This window comes from Notechis scutatus, chromosome 9 (genome assembly GCF_049901735.1).
Source record: "Notechis scutatus isolate UNSWTSFEM ecotype Mainland chromosome 9, rNotScu1.2, whole genome shotgun sequence".
NCBI classification, from domain to species: Eukaryota; Metazoa; Chordata; class Lepidosauria; order Squamata; family Elapidae; genus Notechis; species Notechis scutatus.
In genome coordinates this window covers 16501443-16520161 of record NC_142017.1, presented here as the reverse complement: position 1 = coordinate 16520161, position 18719 = coordinate 16501443, and the positions used below count along the sequence as shown (strand labels likewise).

The 18719-nt window shown below is 43.0% G+C and overlaps 2 protein-coding genes across 2 annotated transcripts in view; both read left to right on the top strand.

The window, feature by feature from the left end:
* Positions 1-7759, top strand: part of PKD1L3 (polycystin 1 like 3, transient receptor potential channel interacting) — a 59405-nt gene extending 51646 nt beyond the window's left edge. Inside the window, exons 38-42 of the mRNA XM_087971780.1 lie at positions 1549-1709; positions 2859-3069; positions 5055-5156; positions 6804-6935; positions 7474-7759. Of these exons, the coding sequence (XP_087827906.1) occupies positions 1549-1709; positions 2859-3069; positions 5055-5156; positions 6804-6935; positions 7474-7602 (735 nt within the window). The 3' untranslated portion in view covers positions 7603-7759. The remainder of the gene's footprint in view (positions 1-1548; positions 1710-2858; positions 3070-5054; positions 5157-6803; positions 6936-7473) is intronic.
* Positions 7760-8912: 1153 nt separating this feature from the next.
* GCSH (glycine cleavage system protein H) lies at positions 8913-18515 on the top strand. Its single transcript, XM_026672064.2, has 5 exons — positions 8913-9106; positions 11218-11297; positions 14512-14575; positions 15771-15902; positions 17816-18515. The coding sequence occupies exons 1-5, from the start codon at positions 8947-8949 to the stop codon at positions 17911-17913; spliced, it is 534 nt and encodes a 177-aa protein (XP_026527849.1). The 5' UTR covers positions 8913-8946; the 3' UTR covers positions 17914-18515.
* The last annotated feature ends 204 nt before the right edge of the window (positions 18516-18719 follow it).

Genomic DNA, 18719 nt, shown 5'->3' with positions numbered 1-18719 from the left:
TGGCCATGAATTAATTAATGATACCTTGCAAGGAAAACAGACTGTAGCCAGTCTGATCTTGACTGGTATTTGCCAATTATGGGCAGAAAACAAGCCTGATGGATTGGCTAGTCAGATTTTTGCCAGTAAGCAAAAGATAAGATGTGCTTTTATGACAGCTGGTCACAGTCAGTGATGTCACTATGCAGGGCTTCTACAACGGCATCATAGCATACACATCTAAAGAAGATCTGAGCTAAGAATTTGAACTGATAAATAATCATGGATTCAGCTTCAGGGCTATCTGGCAAAGGAAGAATGTGATTTCCTGGTTGCTAGTTGTCACAAGCCATGAATTGTATTCCCCATCTATCTTCTCATCCAGTCCCAATCCTTTAACTGTTTTGTAAAAACAGTATGATAATTGGTTCTGTTTGCAAAAGAATGAAGATGGATAATATCTAAATGTACTAAAAAATCTCAGGTCTGTTTCAAAACAGCTTTTGAATGAATGTACTTCAAATGGGCCAACTTACCGAATGTGCCCAAAATCTGGGATTCATAATTCCCATGGAATTGAAATTTGTGTTTGATTCAGTGCTGCTGAGGTCAGCTATGGTCACGTGGTCGTAATTTCTGACATTCCTTGCCAGTGGGAAGGCCAGCAGGAAGTCAGACATTAGTCTTCCCCTCTGCTTTTTTTTTTTTTTTGCCTGCCAGTTTGTCTGTTTAGTTAAAGAAATATCTCTGAAACAATGATTCAACTGGCCATGGGTTGCCTAGTGTATAAATAAAATTGACCAAAATATCCGCACTTGCCTGTAATCATAAGTAAGACCACTGCTAGAATCCTGCATCCAGTTTTGGTCACCACGCTACAAAAAAAGATGTTGAGACTCTAGAAAAAGTGCAGAGAAGAGCAACCAGGATGATGAGGGGACTGGAGGCTAAAACATATGATGGACAGTTGCAGGAACTGGGCATGGCTAGTCTAGTCCAGGGAAGACATGATAGCAGTCTTCCCATATTTGAGGGGCTGCCACAGAGAGGAGGAAGGGGTCAAGCTATTTTCCAAGGCACCTGAAGGCCAGACAAGGAATAATGGATGGAGACTGATCAAAGAGAGATTCAACCTGGAAATAAGGAGGAATTTTCTGACAGTGAGAACAATCAACCCATGGAACAGAAGTTGCCTTCAGAAGTTGTGGGAGCTTCATAATCACTGGAAGCTTTCAAGAAGAGACTGGACTGCCATTTGTCAGAAATGGTGTAGGGTGTCCTGCTTGAGTGGGAGGTTGGACTAGATGACCTATAAGGTCCCTTCCAACTCTGTTAATCTCTCTCTCTTTATCTATCTATCTATCTATCTATCTATCTATCTATCTATCTATCTATCTATCTATCATCTATCTATCTATCTATCATCTACCTACCTACCTACCTACCTACCTATCTATCATCTAACTAACTAAATGAAACTGCATTGCACTCTTGTGAGTTATAAATGCTGCCTTACTCCCCACTGCTCGCAGATTGTATTACTGAAAAATGAATGTCTTCTTCCAACAGGGAAAAATCCTGCGGGCTCTGAAATGGAATTACTTCCACAGCAAATGGAACCTCCTGGAGTTGGCCATCATCTTGATCAGCTGGAGTGCCCTGTCCGTTTTCGTTCGCCGGATGATCTTGGGCTTAAGGGACATCTGTTACTACCAGGAACATAAGGATGAGTACGTTCGATGCTCTGGCACTTTCTAAATACACTGCCCCGCCAAAGATAGAAAGGAGGAGAATTTGCTAACAGCAAGCCTCTTCCTTTTAAGAGTCAGGGTTGTTACGATTTACAAATGAGTATTTTTGTCTGCTTGTGCTTTATACATACAAGCTAAACTATTTCATCCAGTTTCTTTCTTTTGCAAAAGAGGTGGCAGAGAAGATTTCTCTTGGTGATTTTTGCTTTGTTGCTGGTATCTTTCTACCATCCTCCTTGGCTATTCTCGCTTCCTGGCTGGGGAAAAAAAAAACCTCAGAGAAACTATTTCCAAATGTCTGCCATGATGATTTGATTGAAGTGTGAGAAACTGGGGAGGTTGCAGATTCTTGGAAAGAGAATTTAGTCATAAAGACAGGATGTTCATACACACCTGCTAGCAATGCTGCAGCTTTGTCCTGTGTCAAATCTTATCCTGCCCTCATTAACACACACACACACACACACACACACACACACAGTTTTTCCTCTTGTGAAGTTAAAAAATGAATTAACAGAAAAGTAATTTCTGTTCCAGTCAGATTCAATGAGAATGCAGGGAAAATGTTCTTTGCAGCACTTATGCAGGTGACCCAGATATAGTCAATAATCAAGTGAGTTTTTCTTTTATTAGAAAGATGTAGGATAGTTTGAGGTGCAGTCAGTGGCCGAGCGATTAAGACACTGAGCTTGTTGACCGGAAGGTTGGTAGTTCAAAACCCAAGCACTGCCTGATAGGGTGAGCTCCCGTTACTTGCTCCAGCTTTTGACAGCCTAGCAATTCAAAAGCATGCGAGTAGATAAATAGGTACCACTTTGGTAAGAAGGTAACGGTGCTCTGTGTGCCTTAGTGTCTAGACATGCTGGCCACATGACCACAGAAGCATCTTCAGACAACACTGGCTTCCTCTCCTAGGAAACAGAGATGAGCACCACCCCTCAGGATCATCTAATGTGGCTTGTGACTAATTGAGAAGCTGAACCTAGGTTCCTCCAATCGTGGCTCAACCCTCCAGTTCCCATGCTCCGACCGATGGATTGGGATGGCAGTTCCCACAAGCAAGGCACCAAGGTTGCCTTCCCCACTGCTGCATGCCAGCTTATTACAATCCCTGAATCTTCTTCTTAGGTTTGTGAGCTTCAATCAAACCGCTACGGTGGATGCAGTGTTGGGCTACCTGATTGCATTCCTGGTGCTCCTTTCCACGGTGAAACTTTGGCACCTATTGAGGCTCAACCCCAAGTTGAACATGATCACCTCCACCTTGCGGAGAGCCTGGGGTGACATATCAGGATTTGCCACCGTGATTATTATCATGTTCCTAGCTTATTCCATTGCTGTGAGTAGTCCAGAAGGCTGTATTCAACCAGGCTGAGCCTTCTTCTATGTTTGTTTATTCAATGTAGGGAGCATCTACTACATGGGTTGTTCATAAAGCAGAGAACTCTAGAGCAAAATGGACACTTGTTTACCAAACTTCAAATCCTGAGCAGAACTGTATATTAGCATCCCATCCTGAGCCTTTGCAAAGAACTCTACTTTAGACTAGACCTTAGAAATAAACTAGCTTCGTTCTCCAATACCAACATTGAACTGGAACTGATTTCAAACTGGTTCACAATCCTTATGTGGAAATGTCCTAAATATGAGTATTCAATAATACTCATTTCCAGTCTACTTTTATTCTGGGAACTAAAAAGTTATTCCTGGGGCATCGTTTCTATGAGTTGGTTTAGGAAAGTAGGACTGGTGCCAAATCACCTTGGGAGCTCCATTGCAGCATCCTTCATGATACAAAACAAGATTATAAGATGTTGGAGCATTATGGAAATTACACCGTGACAATGTGTTGAGGAATCTGGTCCTATTGAGAAGCTCCTGTTGATTATCAGGTTTGAGACTATTACGGGCAGAATTAGTCCATGTTCTACAGAATAAAAGAACAACAAAATAACAGGATTGGAAGGGGCCTTAAAGGTCTTCTAGTCCACCCCCACCAAAGCAAGAGACCCTATGCCATTTCAGACAAATGGCTGCCTGATCTCTTCTTGAAAAACCTTCAGTGATGGAGTGTTGAGGTAATTCCCCGTGAGGAGAATGAGCGCATACAGGGAGACGTCGTGAGAGTAATGTTGAATAATAAACACACAGCGCACAGATACACTGTACAGCAGTGGTCCCCAACCTTTTTTATGCCGCGGCCCGGTATCGGCATCAGCTGGGCGCCGCCATCTTGTTTTGATGAAAAAGTGCTTCCGGTGAGCTTTTTACCCGGAAAAGCTCACCGGAAGCACTTTTTCATCAAAACAAGATGGCGGCGCCCAGCAAACCAGCGGCCCGGTAGGATTTGTTCCACGGACCGGTACCGGTGGGACCGGTGGTTGGGGACCCCTGCTGTACAGTAAATTTAGGGCTTTACTTCCAATAAACGTTTAAGCAAATTCTAAGATAAGCAGTCCAAGTCATTCACAGGTAAAGCAGTCAGTGTTCAGTTCAGGGGTAATCCAAATATCAAAGTCCAGAATCAAAAAACAGTTCAGTAACAGACTTACATCAACGATCAGTAACAGTCATTAGGAGGAACTGCAACACTCTCCAACAGAAGGAACAGAGAGACTGAGACTAAACAACCCAGGTTTCTGGCTCCATCTTGTGGCCGTTTGCGAAACCACACCCAGTTACAGATTTAGTATTCTCTTAAAGACATAGTATTAAAATGTCTATCCTAGTTTATATATTTCCAACCCAAATAACTGTTAGGTGACTTACATCCCTTACATGGAGCACCCACAAATTCTGGAGGCAAGCCATTGCACTGATTCTTATGTTTTCTCCATACCACGTGAACTTTGAGCAACAGGAGGGCATGAGTAAGCTACTTAATGGAAGCAAATATCTTACTTGACTTTCTTGTTCACCAGCCCGCAAACTGTCATTTTTTCATTATTCATTAATTTCATCCATTCATTAGTTTTATGACCTTCCTCCAGGAGCTCAAGATGTCACACGTAGCATTTCTCCCCCAAATTTTCTCTGCAACTACAAGGTTGTTTGTGTTCTTAAGACAAGGCAGCTGGCTCAAACTTCACGAAGGAGCTTCAATAGCTGAGGGAAGACTGGTTAAACACTTCATCTACTATTTATTCTATGAGGTTATATTTGCCTTGACCATCCATTAATCAGAAGATTTTCCTATCAAAGTGGTTCAAACTTATTCCGTATTCTGAGATATTTTCCTGTCAGAATAAAAAATGAGCAGTAGATATAATGGAGTAAATGAAGTGACTGGCATCTAAGATGATTATTTGTTTGTTTTAAATGCAGACAAATCTAATATATGGCTGGAAACTGAATTCATACAAGACTCTGTTTGATTCTGCTGAGACTATGGTCAGCCTTCAGTTAGGAATCTTCAACTACGAAGAGGTATGACACTTTCTAAATAAGACCAATCAAATGAAAAGATCAAACTGTGTTTATTTTATTTAGAGCATGGAAAAATTTGGACTGATCTTGTGAGCAGAAACATGTGGTTTAGATCTAGAGAGAAAAATGTATCACGGGGAAAAATCAAAACTGAAATATAGACTAACTTGGGGTGCAAATCTATGCATCCTTACCACATACAACAAAGCTTATTTTTGCATGTACATGCAAAGGATTGTACCTAGTGTAGCATTTAAGTCTCTCCAACTTGATATCCTTCAACTATCTGGAGTCGGAGTTACCCAATCATCTTAGCCACTTTGAGAATTTTGGGAGCTGCAATCCATACATGGAAAATAATTTGGTTACAGGAAGCTGGGCTAGCTTCTTCTTGTTATTAAAATGGGTTTGATGGATGGATGGATAGATGGATGGATGGATTAGAGAACAAACAAAAGTATACGATATCATCAAGAGAGTAAAATAATTGAAATGGAAACGGATTGGTCACATAGCAAGAAGAACTGATGGCAGGTGGACCAAAGCGATCACAGAATGGATCCCACTTGATCAAAAGAATCCACGAAAGAGACCTAAAACAAAATGGATTGAAAATATTAGCAAGTATTGCAGGGCCAATTGGCAAAAGAAATCTTGGGACCGTATGGGTTGGAAACATTGTCTACAGTGGATAGACAATGGCTAAAATTATGACAATAGTGGTAATGATATGTATGTATGTATGTATGTATGTATGTATGTATGTATGTATGTATGTATGTATTGGGTTCTGCAACCCAACAAGACAGACACAGACTTCAGAGTAATTAGGACTGCAGAAAAAACAATTACTACCCACCTGCCTTCCATTGAGGACCTGTACACTGCATGAGTTAAAAAGAGGGCTGTGAAAATATTTACAGACCCCTCACATCCCAGACATAAATTGTTTCAACTCCTTCCCTCAAAACAACGCTATACAGCACTACACACCAGAACAACTAGACACAAGGAGTTTTTCCCTGATGCCATCACTCTGCTAAACAAATAATTCCCTCAACATTGTCCAACTATTTACAAAGTCTGCATTACTATTACTATTATTCCTCCCATCCTTCCTTTCACCCATCTCCTCCCACTTATGACTGTATGAATGCAACTTTGTTGCTGGTATCCTAGTGATTTTTATTGACTGTTTCCTAGTATGATTTGATTGCTTATTGTACCCTATGACTATTATTAAGTGTTGTACCTGATGATTCTTGACTCTTGACGAATGTATCTTTTCTCTTTATGTACACTGAGAGCATATGCACCAAGACAAATTCCTTGTGTGTCCAATCACTTGGTCAATAAAGAATTTCTATTCTATTCTATTTAAAAAACAGATTTTACTTATTATTATGCCAATTTTAAAAAAACTTGTTTCACTTATGTCAAAAGTAAAAATTGAACAGGTAAATAAAATCATAAGCATTGAAATAGGTCTATTCAATGTACACAGGATAGCTAGATTCCTGTTCAGAATTGGAGGCTCTGATGCATCCAGCACCTAGTGCCCTGCTTAAAGTTTTTAAACAGCTTTATAAAAACATTTTTTTCTTCTATTTTTTTTCCGTAGACTTAATCATATTTCTCGCATTACAGGTCTTGGATTACAATCCTATCTTGGGGTCCTTCTTAATCGGTTCCTGCATAATCTTTATGACATTTGTGGTCCTGAACCTCTTCATTTCTGTCATCCTGGTGGCTTTTAGTGAGGAGCAGAAACATTATCAGGTTTGTTCACCGAATCTCAGCGTTTAAAGGAGACACGAGAGAGGCCTCTGGAGTTTCTGCAACTCTGTCACCACCCGGCGTGATTGGTGGAACTGTCTCTGAGTATTTTGTTTTTTTTGCCATTTTGTTGAAGGAAATAATGAAAAGGGGGGAGGGGGGGAGCATGCATGGCTGAAGATGGATGCAGCGCAGTTGCCCAAACACAAATGTCAAAAACCATTCTTTAAAAAGCCACCAAAATGGAAAATCCAACTCTTGATTCAGCTTGACTGGGGGTGCTTGGAATTTTAACACACCTGGATAACATCAGGGTAGGATGCTCTGCATTAAATAACACATTTTGATTTACAAGATGGATTTCTTTCCCCTTTCTTGATTTTGTGGCATCCATTCACTGTCAAATCAGCCGCCTGGTTGGGGGAATTCTGGGAGTTCAAGTCTGCGCATCTTAAATTTTGCTAAGGTTGAGAAACAGTTTTCTATCTAGGAATCAAGCATCATAAAACACTGATAACATTTCTCTCTCTCTTTTTTAAAGGCTTCAGAAGAAGAAGAGATAGTGGACCTCATGATGAAGAAAATGTGCAGTTTTCTTGGAATTAAATATAAAAATGACCAAACTCCAGTTTGTGGCAAGCATCTGCAAGCATCTGGGAATGACATCTAATGACTCAGCCAAGATTTTACTTCTCCTGTGAATTTGTAGCTGTTGTATTACTTGTAAATGTTGTGATTTTGGGGTTTGTGAAATGCTGTGGTAGAAAACGTGAGCTCATTTTTAGGAATCAAAAGCTTCATTTGATCTCCAATAATTGAATGTGGTTTCTCACTATAGATATAGAAATACTTTAAGCTATATGGAACAGGTATGACATGGCTGTTTCCTGTTACTATTTCTCAGTGTGATGTAATAAATGTTAAGTGTTAAAGCATAATTGTAGCTCAGTTTATTTAAAATTAGAAGTCTGCTATCAATTTGCAACTGGCGTGTCTCACATTCCTGTAAAAATTTCCCCATGGAAATGTTTGGCTCGCGTTCAAAAGTCATCATGTGTGAGTGAAAGGCCTTAAAAATTGAAATGATTGAGAAGAAAAGCTGAACCAGTCCTTTTGATATGACATTTTCCACTAAAGGCCTAGTAAATATAATTACAAAATGTAAAAGGTTAAACCAAACACCGCTTCTTGGGAGAATGGATTTGCAGCCGTGCGTGTGGTGCTTCACAAATCTCTCACCCATTTTTTTCCTCTAGCCAAAACAATTCCTCAACACTCTTTGTCTGGGGATTCCAACCTACTTTCCAGAGAACAAAAGAGGATGTTTATTCGGGTTTTTTAAGGAAAACAGACATGTTGCAAACTACTGGGGAGAAGTGCTTTGAAAAACAAAAACCGATAAGAGATACAATTTAAGTAAAAAAAGGTTTACACTGAAGACTAACTAGCAAAGCATTCTCAGGTCCAGCTTGACTGTCGACACCATGCACAGTTTTCTAAAGGGGCTTTGGACTTGGTTGGCCATTAAACTCCCAAATGTTTGGCCAACTCTATATCCTGCCTACTGAGCTTTCCATCCCGGTCCATAAACCAGGCCTGATTTTGCCCAGCTGGGGGGCCGTCGCCATCCCCTAAAAATGGGAACCTCTGCAGTTTTGCAACTGCCTCTCTCTCCTTTGTTGCTATTCTTTGAAGCAGCAGAAAACCTCTCCGGCCGGAGGTTTAATCCTGGCTGCCCGGATTCTTCCTTTATGCAGGCCGGGAAAGAGGGGAATTGTAGTCCCTCCACTCCAGAGCGCATCGCGCGGGACAAAGGAGGCAAAACCACACCACCCTCTCCGCGGCGGCGCGCAGCGATTCCGCCCGGCGCGGCACCCCTTCCCTTCCCTTCGCCCGGCCGAGGAGCCAGGCCAGGCCCCCTCGGGCCGGGAAGGCCCGCCTCCACCCTCCCCTCCTCTCCCCCGGCTGCTTTTGCCCTCCGGCCCGGGCCGCCTCTTCGTGGAGCGGCCCCGCGATGGCAGTGGCGGCGACGGCTTGGCGAGCGTTGCGGAGGGTCGGGCTTGGCGCACGGACCGGGCCGCGCGGTTCCTTGCTGGGTTGGCCCAGCAGCAGCAGCATCGTACGCAGCCCCGAGGCCCGGCGGCTCAGCACCAGTCCTGCGTTGCTGCTCGCCGGTGAGTGGCGACCGGGGCGCGGTTGAAGGGGCGGCGGGCGGGGAACCGGAGTTCCTTTGCGCCATTGCAAGGAGAGGCGTGCGCCAAAGCGCGGCGGGAGTCACCCAGCCCCCTTCGTCGCTCTGCTCCGGTTCCAACCGCGCCGAGGGATCGCAGCCAAAGCCCGGGCACCGATGCGCTTAGCCGGAGGCCTCTCCAGAGCTTCCAAGGCTGCCAGCCCCCTTGCTGCCCCTGTACGCCTCTGTGCGCCCTGACTTGGAGCGAAAGTCCGTGCATATCCGGGTCGCATATCCGTGCAACTCAGCTTGGCGAGGGCTGAGCTGCACGCTTCGGGGAGTTTTGGGGTGGGGGGAATGCCAAGAGTTGGATTAGGCTTCCCTGGAATCCGAAGCGAAGCCCGCTTCCTGGAAGTCAAGGGCCTTTGCTTCCACGCATGGGCAGCGCCCCCAGGAAGTTGGCTTCCTGGACCTGGACAGGCCCGTTGTTGCAATGCAGGGTGGAAAAAACAAATTAACCCCAGGACGTACCGATCCTCCCCTCCAGGCAAGGCTAAGCTTCCGATGTTGAGCGAAGGTCGTTTTTGGTAATCTTTCAACCAGCGAAACGTTACTATGAAGTGCATTGTAGCCTATTCCCCCTCCCCCCCTTTCCAATACATCATTCTGGATTCTAGGCTACTTCTCATCCCGCAGGGGTGCGGAGAATTTTGTTGGGAGAAATTGAGCAAGAAAGCCGGCTGGGTGACTTTGGGCCAGTTCCTCTTTCTCAGCCCTACCCACCTGACAAGGTTGTTGTTGTAGGGAAAATAGGAGGAGGGAGGAGTGTTAGGTATGTTGGCGGTCCTGAGTTGATTATAAAGTATGAAAGGCAGACCAACAATTTAAACAATCAAACCGTAAACAATTTCTTTGGATTTCTGGCATTGGCATGCCAGGAGATTTCAAAGGATTCCATGGGGCTCTTGAAAAGCAACCTGCAAACAATGCTGGCTTGCTCTCGTGCAAGATCTAAATGCATAAACCATCTTTATACTTTTTTGGGTCCTGCATTCCGTGGGGCGCCCAGTAAACCGGTGGGATTAAAGTAAAGAGGACAGAGAATTTGAACTATTTAGCTTTAGCCATGAGTCATGGGAGAAGACCTGCTTGGAGGTCTTTCCAAGTTTTGAAGGGAGTTTCCTATTTAAAGTTTGGAAAAACATTCCTAGCAATAAGGCCAATGTGATAGTGGTTATGTACCATCAAGTTGCTGTTGACCCCTAGCAATCACATAGATTGTCCGAAACGAGGATTTGGTCACTAACCTGGTCTTCCAACCATTTTTTTAGGGTGATCTCTTCATCTCAGCACAGGTTTAAAGAGAAGTTGGGTCGTAATGTCTTCGGGATGAATTCATTTGAATTCCAGCCTTGATGGGGGTTGGGCTTAGTCACCAAAATGACCCCTTTCCACTCTTGTAATTCTATAAAGACAGACATATTCTGTGGGTTAGCTAGATGGAGTGTTGCTATGTTAATATTTTTGCAATAAAATGCGCCCAGAGATGCCCGTGATCAGTGGTGTATTAACCATTAAGCACGTGCTTAGGACACCAGGCCCAAAAGGAGGCACCACAAAAACTTTTATATAGCTTGGCTTTGCTAGTACAGTGGTGGTCTCTCTTTCTACCTTTCCCATCTTTAGAGCCTTCCCAAGGAGCTAGCCCTTTGCACATGAATAAGAATTATATTCATCATCATCATGTAGAATAATGAAGCATGTTATGGAGATACGTACTTTCCATGCAGAAGGGGAATCATAGTATGAGTATTGTAGGAAGCAAAAGCCGGATCCAGCAGAGATTGGAAATTCGACAAAGTTTCACTTTGATCAGACAGGGAAAGCATTGAAGTATAAGTGACATAATACATTAAAAAAAACAATTCTTAAATATCGTTTACCACTTACGCCATACATAAAAAGGAGTTTCCTAGCTCGAGTTTCAGTTTTGGGGTTTATACTAGAACAGAGATCTCCAAACTTGGTAACTTTAAGACTCGTGGACTATATGCAAATACAGAGCCTTAAAACTGACCCATTTGTTTTGTTTTGGGGTTATTATTATTTTTTTAGCTCGTCGGTTTACAGACAAGCACGAATGGATCGCCGTCGAAAACGGAATTGGAACGATAGGAATTAGCAACTTTGCACAGGTACTGTTCCTGCCCTCCCTGGTGATCTTGGCCTCGTCGGTTGGCCTTGCTCTTTGATTTCTTGATTGTCCTAACTGCCGTTTCTGCCTGCAAAGCCAGTTTGTGGACTTGGACCTCAGCGGTGTTTTCCTGCCTGGAAAACACGATTGAAAGCCCTGGCTGTGCCTCGCTGGCTTGGCCTCGTCCCAAAAAAAGCTTAGGAACCCGAGAGGGAATCGAGCCCCAAAGTTTCTGTTGGTTTCTGTTTGGTTCGTTGGAGAAAATACATTTGTCACGTAAGAGAGGGCCAGGTAGCCTTTAGATCACTAGGAGCAATACAGTCTTCGGTTTGTTTTCAAGTTGCAACAGCACTGAAAAAAGTAACTTAGGACTGCTTTTGATACTCACGACTGTTGCAGCATTCCCATGGTCACGTGATCAAAATTCAGGTGCTTGGCAACTGGCATGTATGGTTGCAGTGTCCTAGGGGTGATGCGATCACCATTTGTGATCTGACAAGCTGTTCTGACCTGGGCTTCCCCAAAAGGCACTAAGCAGACTCTTTGTCCCAGCAAAACCCCTTTTATTAAACGAAGGTGAATTTCTTGCATTCACCTTCAGCCAAAGGCCTGGCAAACAGTCTTTCAAGGTTGTAATTAGGAGCACAGACCTTACCTAGCTTAGAGAGTTGCCAAGTAAGTATTTCCAAACGCAGTGCTGACAAGGAAGGACTCTGCACAGAGCCTCTGAGATACACAGACAGATCTTCACGCTGCTGCAACGAACGAATGGTTTCCTGCAGAAGCCCCCTCCCCTTTTGCTCCTCTTTTAATCCCTATGGGAGGGGCCATTCACCATCCACCTGTGGCCTTCCTCCCACGTCGACCCTGAGTTCGTCATTGTTCTTTTCTTTTGCATGGGCAGGCTGGGAACCGGCTCCAGCTGCTCCCCCAGCCTCACTGCTGTCCAACTCCGAAGGCAGCTGATAACTGCCAGTCTGCCTTGGCCCCATCTCTGCCTCTGACGCAGAGCCCTCGTCCGAGCCTTCCTCAACCTCCAGGACCGGCCCATGTTCCTCCCCAATGTCCTCTCATTGTTTGACTCTGTTGCCAGCTCCGCTAGCCACTGGCGGGCCACAGCACAAGCAAAGTCCATGGAGAAGCCATGGTCATTTAGCAGTTGTGTCACCAGCTTAACAACTGCAGGGATTCACTTAACAACTGTGGCAAGAAAGGTCGTAAAATGGGGCAAAATGTCTCACTTAGCAACATAAATTTTGGGCTCAGTTGTGGTTCTAAGTCAAGGACTACCTGTAACTTAACATTTTAGTGGAGAGGATGGCTAAACAGTGCTCCAAAATAGGTGAGGCTGTCCCTGATCCATGGATATTGCCAAGATATCCTAATTATTTCCTCCAAATGTCATTTTAGGGTTTTCTGGGCAGATTTTTTTTTTTTGGCATGCTTTCATCTTAAACTGGTGACAGTGATGCTGATAGTTTCTGACAGTTGTGGTCAAAGGAGCAAGTATCTGGAAAGTGTGAGAGATATATTTGAGGGGTCCATGCAGCCAAGGCACATCTTGTGATGGGAATTCTAGCAATCTTGTGGTTCTTCTTCTGGATATTTGATAAAGTGGTGTGAATTCACTAAGAAGGAACCTAAGGCTGTTTTATGATGTCAGCATTTTCAAAGTCAACCTGAAATTGACCAAGTGGTCAGCAGCACTTTCTTAATGTCAAAAGCTGTTATTTTGTGAAACACAACACAACAGGCTGTGCTTGCTCTGAACACTCTCAGCTGGGGACCACTGGATTGGTGAGGAATTTTTTCCAAGTTGTATGTCTTGAAGTGTTTTAAGACTTTATTTAAACAGATTAAACAGATAATCAGAGTTGGAAGGGACCTTGTAAGTCATCTAGTCCAACCCCCTGTCCAAGCAGGAGACCCTACACCATTTCTGACAGATGAGAATCCAATCTCTTCTTGAAAGTCTCAAGTGATGGGAGTTTTCCCCCGAAAGCCATCACTCTGCTAAACAAATAATTCTCTCAACACTGTTCAACTATTATAAAGTCTGCACTACTATTACTGTTAATCTTCTCATCACTCCTTATTACCCATCCCCTCCCATTTATGATTGTAGGACTGTAACTTTGTTGCTTGTATCCTTACAATTTATATTGACTGTTTCCTAGTATGATTTTATTGCTTATTGTACCCTATGACTATCATTAAGTGTTGTACATTATGATTCTTGATTCTTAATGAATGTATCATTTCTTTATGTACACTGAGAGCTTATGCACCAAAGACAAATTCCTTGTGTGCCCAATCGCACTTGGCCAATAAAGGATTCTATTCTATTCTATTCTATTCTGTTCTGTTCTATTCTATTCTATTCTATTCTATTCTATTCTATTCTATTCTATTCTATTCTATTCTATTCTAACTATTCTATTCTCTCTTCTCTTCTCTTCTCTTCTCTTCTCTTCTCTTCTCTTCTATTCTGTATCCCGCCTTTATTATGTTTTGCAAATAACTCAAGGTGGCAACAATATCCAACACAATTGTGCTACTCCTATTTTCTCCACAACAACAACAATCCTGTGAGGTGAGTTGGCCTGAGAGAGAGAGAGAGAGTGACTAGTCCAAAGTCATCCACCAGCTGGCTTTCAAGGCCAAAATAGAACTTGAACTCACCGTCTCCTGGTGATTGGCCCAAAGTCACCCAGCTGGCTTTCATGGATAAGACAGGACTCGAACTCACCGCCTCCTGCTCTCTAGAGCCTGGAGCCTTAACCATTAAACCAAACTGGCTCTCCACTGGCTCTCTTTCTTTAGGACAACGTGAGAAGTGTAAGAAAGCTTCTCATATTTAGGGTCAGCCAGTTGGCACAAACTGACTGGGAGGGGTATGAACTTGTTTTCTGCTGGTCCCAAAGGTGTTTTTTTTCAAGAGGCAGCTGGAGTTTTTGGTTTATCTTTGAAGACATTTTGCTTCTCATCCAAGAAGTTGAAACGGAGCTGAAGAAGCTTCAACGTCTTCAAAGAAAAAACAACAACAGAAAGTCCAGTTGCCTCTTGAAAAAAGCACCTTGGGACAACCATGACCTGGAGGATTGAGAATCTCCATATGTTTTCTGCTTAAATTCCACCATGAGATGCTCAACTTTCTTTCCATAGTGGTTTCCACTTCTCTAGATGATTGCTGATGCAGGAAATTTTCATTTCAGGAAGCGTTAGGGGATGTTGTTTATTGCAGTCTTCCAGAAATTGGAACAAAGCTGAACAAACAAGGTGAGCATTATTCATATTTTTAAAACAATCTTGTCTCTCCCCCCCACCCAAAAGTAAATGTTAGATTAGGCAGCAATAACATTATACTTTGGAGGAATAAAGTTATTTTAGGCTTTTTTTAAGGGTATGCCCCAAATATTTCTTTTTCTTTACATTAAGAAAAAAAACTGGCCCCCAGTTCCTTGTCTTACAAGCTGTCAAGAGGAGAAACAAGTTATGAAAGACTTCTGTTTCCAAAATGATAACTGCTTCAGGAAGGCAGATCAAAAGGTCTTTGAAGGAAAGAACTAAAGGTGGACCTCTATGTTTATTTAGCAAGGCTGTGAGTACCCTCCCATCCCCCAAATATATGCAGCTCTTAAACCTTCTCCAGAGAGAAAGAGTGAACAGCCTGCTAAGCTTCTACCAGCTTCTGTTGATAGGACAAAGCACTAGGAGTAGGCAAGGACTAGATTGGTTCCATAGCTGCAGATTAACGGTTGTTATTATTATTATTATTATGCGTCATTGCAAAAGTCAGCCAGATGTTCAAGACTGGATTTGGCATTTTTGACTGCCTGTTGAGTCCTTTCCAAGGACGAGTGGGATACTCAGATGTGGACGTTTGATAGTGTTACAGGAATCCTTGCAGGATGTTAGCTGTTCTGAGCGACTGCCTTTGGCAATTGACAGATTGTGAGTTTGTCAATGCCAGTGGCTTTCAAGTGATGCTCCAGTGGAACTGCACCTGAGGCCCCTGTTTGTCACAGAGTCAGCTAGATGTTCAGACTGGATTTGGCATTTTTGTCTTCTTCTTCTTCTTCTTCTTCTTATTATTATTATTATTATTATTATTATTATTATTATTATTATTACTATTACTATTACTATTACTATTATTAATTTGTTAAATTTATTTGATGCCTATCTTGCTTTGTGGGGCTACTCTTGGTGGCTTACAACAATAAAAAGGAAGAAATGAAAAGAGCGTGAACAGAAGATAATAGATCCAGAAAAAAACAATGAAAAAGAAATGCAACTGTATGATTACCAAAAAAGAAAGATGGACAGGTGGAGAGCAGAGAACGTGTGTGTGTGTGTGTGTGTGTGCGCACGCCATCAATCCAGCAGCCACTTGTAGCATGACACATCATACAAATGCAAATTCTCGTTCTGGGATTTCTGTACCAAGGCCTTTTCCCATTTAATGTTCCAGATGAGTTTGGAGCCTTGGAAAGTGTGAAGGCTGCTAGTGAAATCTACTCTCCCGTCACAGGAGAAGTCACAGAAATTAACACCGCCCTTGCTGATAATCCTGGACTTGTCAACAAATCTTGTTACCAAGATGGTAAGAGGAAGGATCCCAAGGATTCTGAACAGTAGCTTGCAGAATATCGCAATGATAATATTGGAACTTACCCAACAGAGTGTTGTGGGATCAACACGACAGGTAGTCAGTCCTCAACTTAACAATTGTAATTGAACCCGGAATTACAATTGTAACTCATGGTCTTTAAGCAGATCACCATGGGACCACATGACTGATTTGGCAACCTTTTTGTGATGGTTGTTAAGCAAGCCTGTTGTCCCCCAATGGGTGGTTTTGGGGGTTTTTTGGCCCAGAATTGGAAGTAAATAATGGAAACTGGCAAAAAAATAATAATGCCAAAATTTGTAGTCACGTGTCTGGGGTGCTACAAAGAGCCTTAAATGCAAGCCGATGTCAGGATTCCGGCAGTTACCCCAATTAAATCATGAGTCTTGAGCCAAATCTCCAAAACTACAAAGGATTTATTGGGAGTTAACATGTTGGCATGACCTGGATATGGCCAACTCTGAGACATGTAATTCGCTGTCACCCTTGAGCCTGGTTTTTCCCCACCCCTCTGAGTGTATCATAATTCATATTCTCCAATGAAACATGTCCATAGCCAAGAGTCATCAATCATGTTCTCCAATTAGATCTTTGCATGGCAGAAACTTCAGTCGCCTAGTTACAATCTCTGAAAAAATATGAATGGAATGCACTTTTGATTCCAAATTGCTCTTTCAAACTCCTTCCTCCCTCCCCTTTCTGTTGGAAACTATAAAACGGGCATAGAAATGTTTTATGAGTTGACAGCCGATTTGCTAAGAACCCCAAAATATAACCATGTGACCACAGGGTGTATAAGGCTGCCAGAACTTTGAAATTGGGTTGCAAGTAGCTCTGGGAAAGTCAGTTTGGTTGCAAAGTTAAGCAAGGATTACCTGTCAAGATCTTTGGAAGGATGGATCCTGAAGCTGAAGCTCAAATACTTTGGCCACCTAATGAGAAGAGAAGAGAGGACTCCTTGGACAAGACACAGATGTTGGGAAAGATGGAGGGCGAAAGGAGAAGGGGATGGCAGAGGAGATGGTTAGATGGTGTCATGCCCTGTTGGAGTCTGACTCCAAGGGAGAGATGGAACAGCTGACAGGGAGTAGGAGTGTGGCTCTGGTGGCTGTGGAAGAAACTGGGGAAGGGCACAGGCCAGCTGGGCATTCAGAGGAAGATCCAGGCCCATCCCCTCTTCATCCTAGGGCACGCAGGAAGGAACGGATAAGGGAGAAATGTGAGTGGCATGGTCTACGGGGGAGGAAGGGGCCCTGATCCCCTTCATGGACTGCAGCTGGGAGGACTGGTTAAAAGGACAAACTGCGCATGGCAAGGCTGCTGGAAGCAAAGCATGCATTATTCTTGTTGGAACTTATCTGTGTTTTGGCTTCCTCCCAATTGTGGTTGCTGCATTATCTGGTAGAAGTCTCCAATTAATCATCCTTGCCTGCCGTAGTAATTCTTTCAGTGTGGTTTGTGTTGGGTTCGAATTAACTTTACTTTGGGTGTGGACTACTTTTACTTCTCCATAAACTGTTTTCTTTAAGAGTTTGATTTCCAGCCGAGGATAATTGGACATTGAGGCCAAGTTGGAGGCTTTAAAGGAATTTTATTGGATTTTTGTGACTTGGTTATTTTTGTGTTACACCTCAATCATCACAGATGGTGTCATTGATGCAATGAACGTGAACTTGGGCAAACTGGGAGACAATGGAGGACAGGAAGATCTGGCATGCTATGGTCCATGGGATGGTGAAGAGTTGGACCTGATTTAATGACTGAACAAAAATCTGTAGAGTTAAGACTAGAAACCATTGGACCTAAGAGTAGCATTTACTAGAACTACAAGAGCCCTGGATATCATGGTGCACACACGCCCTAATTTGTCTTTTTTTGGCTCACAGGTTGGCTTATCAAAATGACTGTGGATAATCCTTCTGAACTGGACGAACTCTTGACTGAAGATGCGTATGAAAAATACATCAAATCCATGGAAGAATAGCTAGAAGGTGGCAAGCTGAGCCAGTACCCAGCTACTTTCTTTGACATAGATGGCCCCAAATTACTGGCACAAAGAGAAGTTGGCACAGCAGCTGGTGGAGGAAATTTTCAACGGGGGGCAAAAATACTGCCTTTCTTCCAATTGAGTTAAAGGCAGCCCACAAATGTAAATTAAAATGTTTGTGGCTTCTCTTAGGACATCAGGAATCGTTTCGACTTCCCCCCCCTCCATCCTGATGAATATAATTCCAAAGTTTGAAGTCCATAATTCTCTGGGCTAGAATGAGCTTTGTTCCTGAAATAAACCCAGAGGGTTAATAAGATAGATCTGGAAGCTGGTTGCAACAGCCTTAATTCCAACGTCTATGTTTTATTTGTACAGATTTTCTTTTCTTTTCTTTTCCACCCATTTTTTTCCCTGGGCGTCTGGTGTTGGTCATCTCCCAGAAGCTGTCCTGCTGCCTTTGATATTAGTGAAAGTCCTCAGAGATTAGATGGTTCAAAAGTACAAGGGTTGGGCTGGAGACATGGAGACCTCCAGCTAAGTCTTCCTGCCTCGCAGCCGATAAGATAACAGAAAGTTAATAAAAAATCCTGACTTTACCAACTGTGTTTGTCGTAGCTTAATAGTTTAAGTGGTGGGTAAGACTGAGGTGGTGTATTTGACCTTGGAGTTTATTGGAAAGTTTGAAAGTCAATCTTGGTGCCTCCACACAGGTAGTCCTCTATTTACGACCACAGTTTCTGTTGCTAAGTGAGACAACGGTTAAGTAAGTTTTCCCCATTTTTTTAAACGACCTCTCGCCA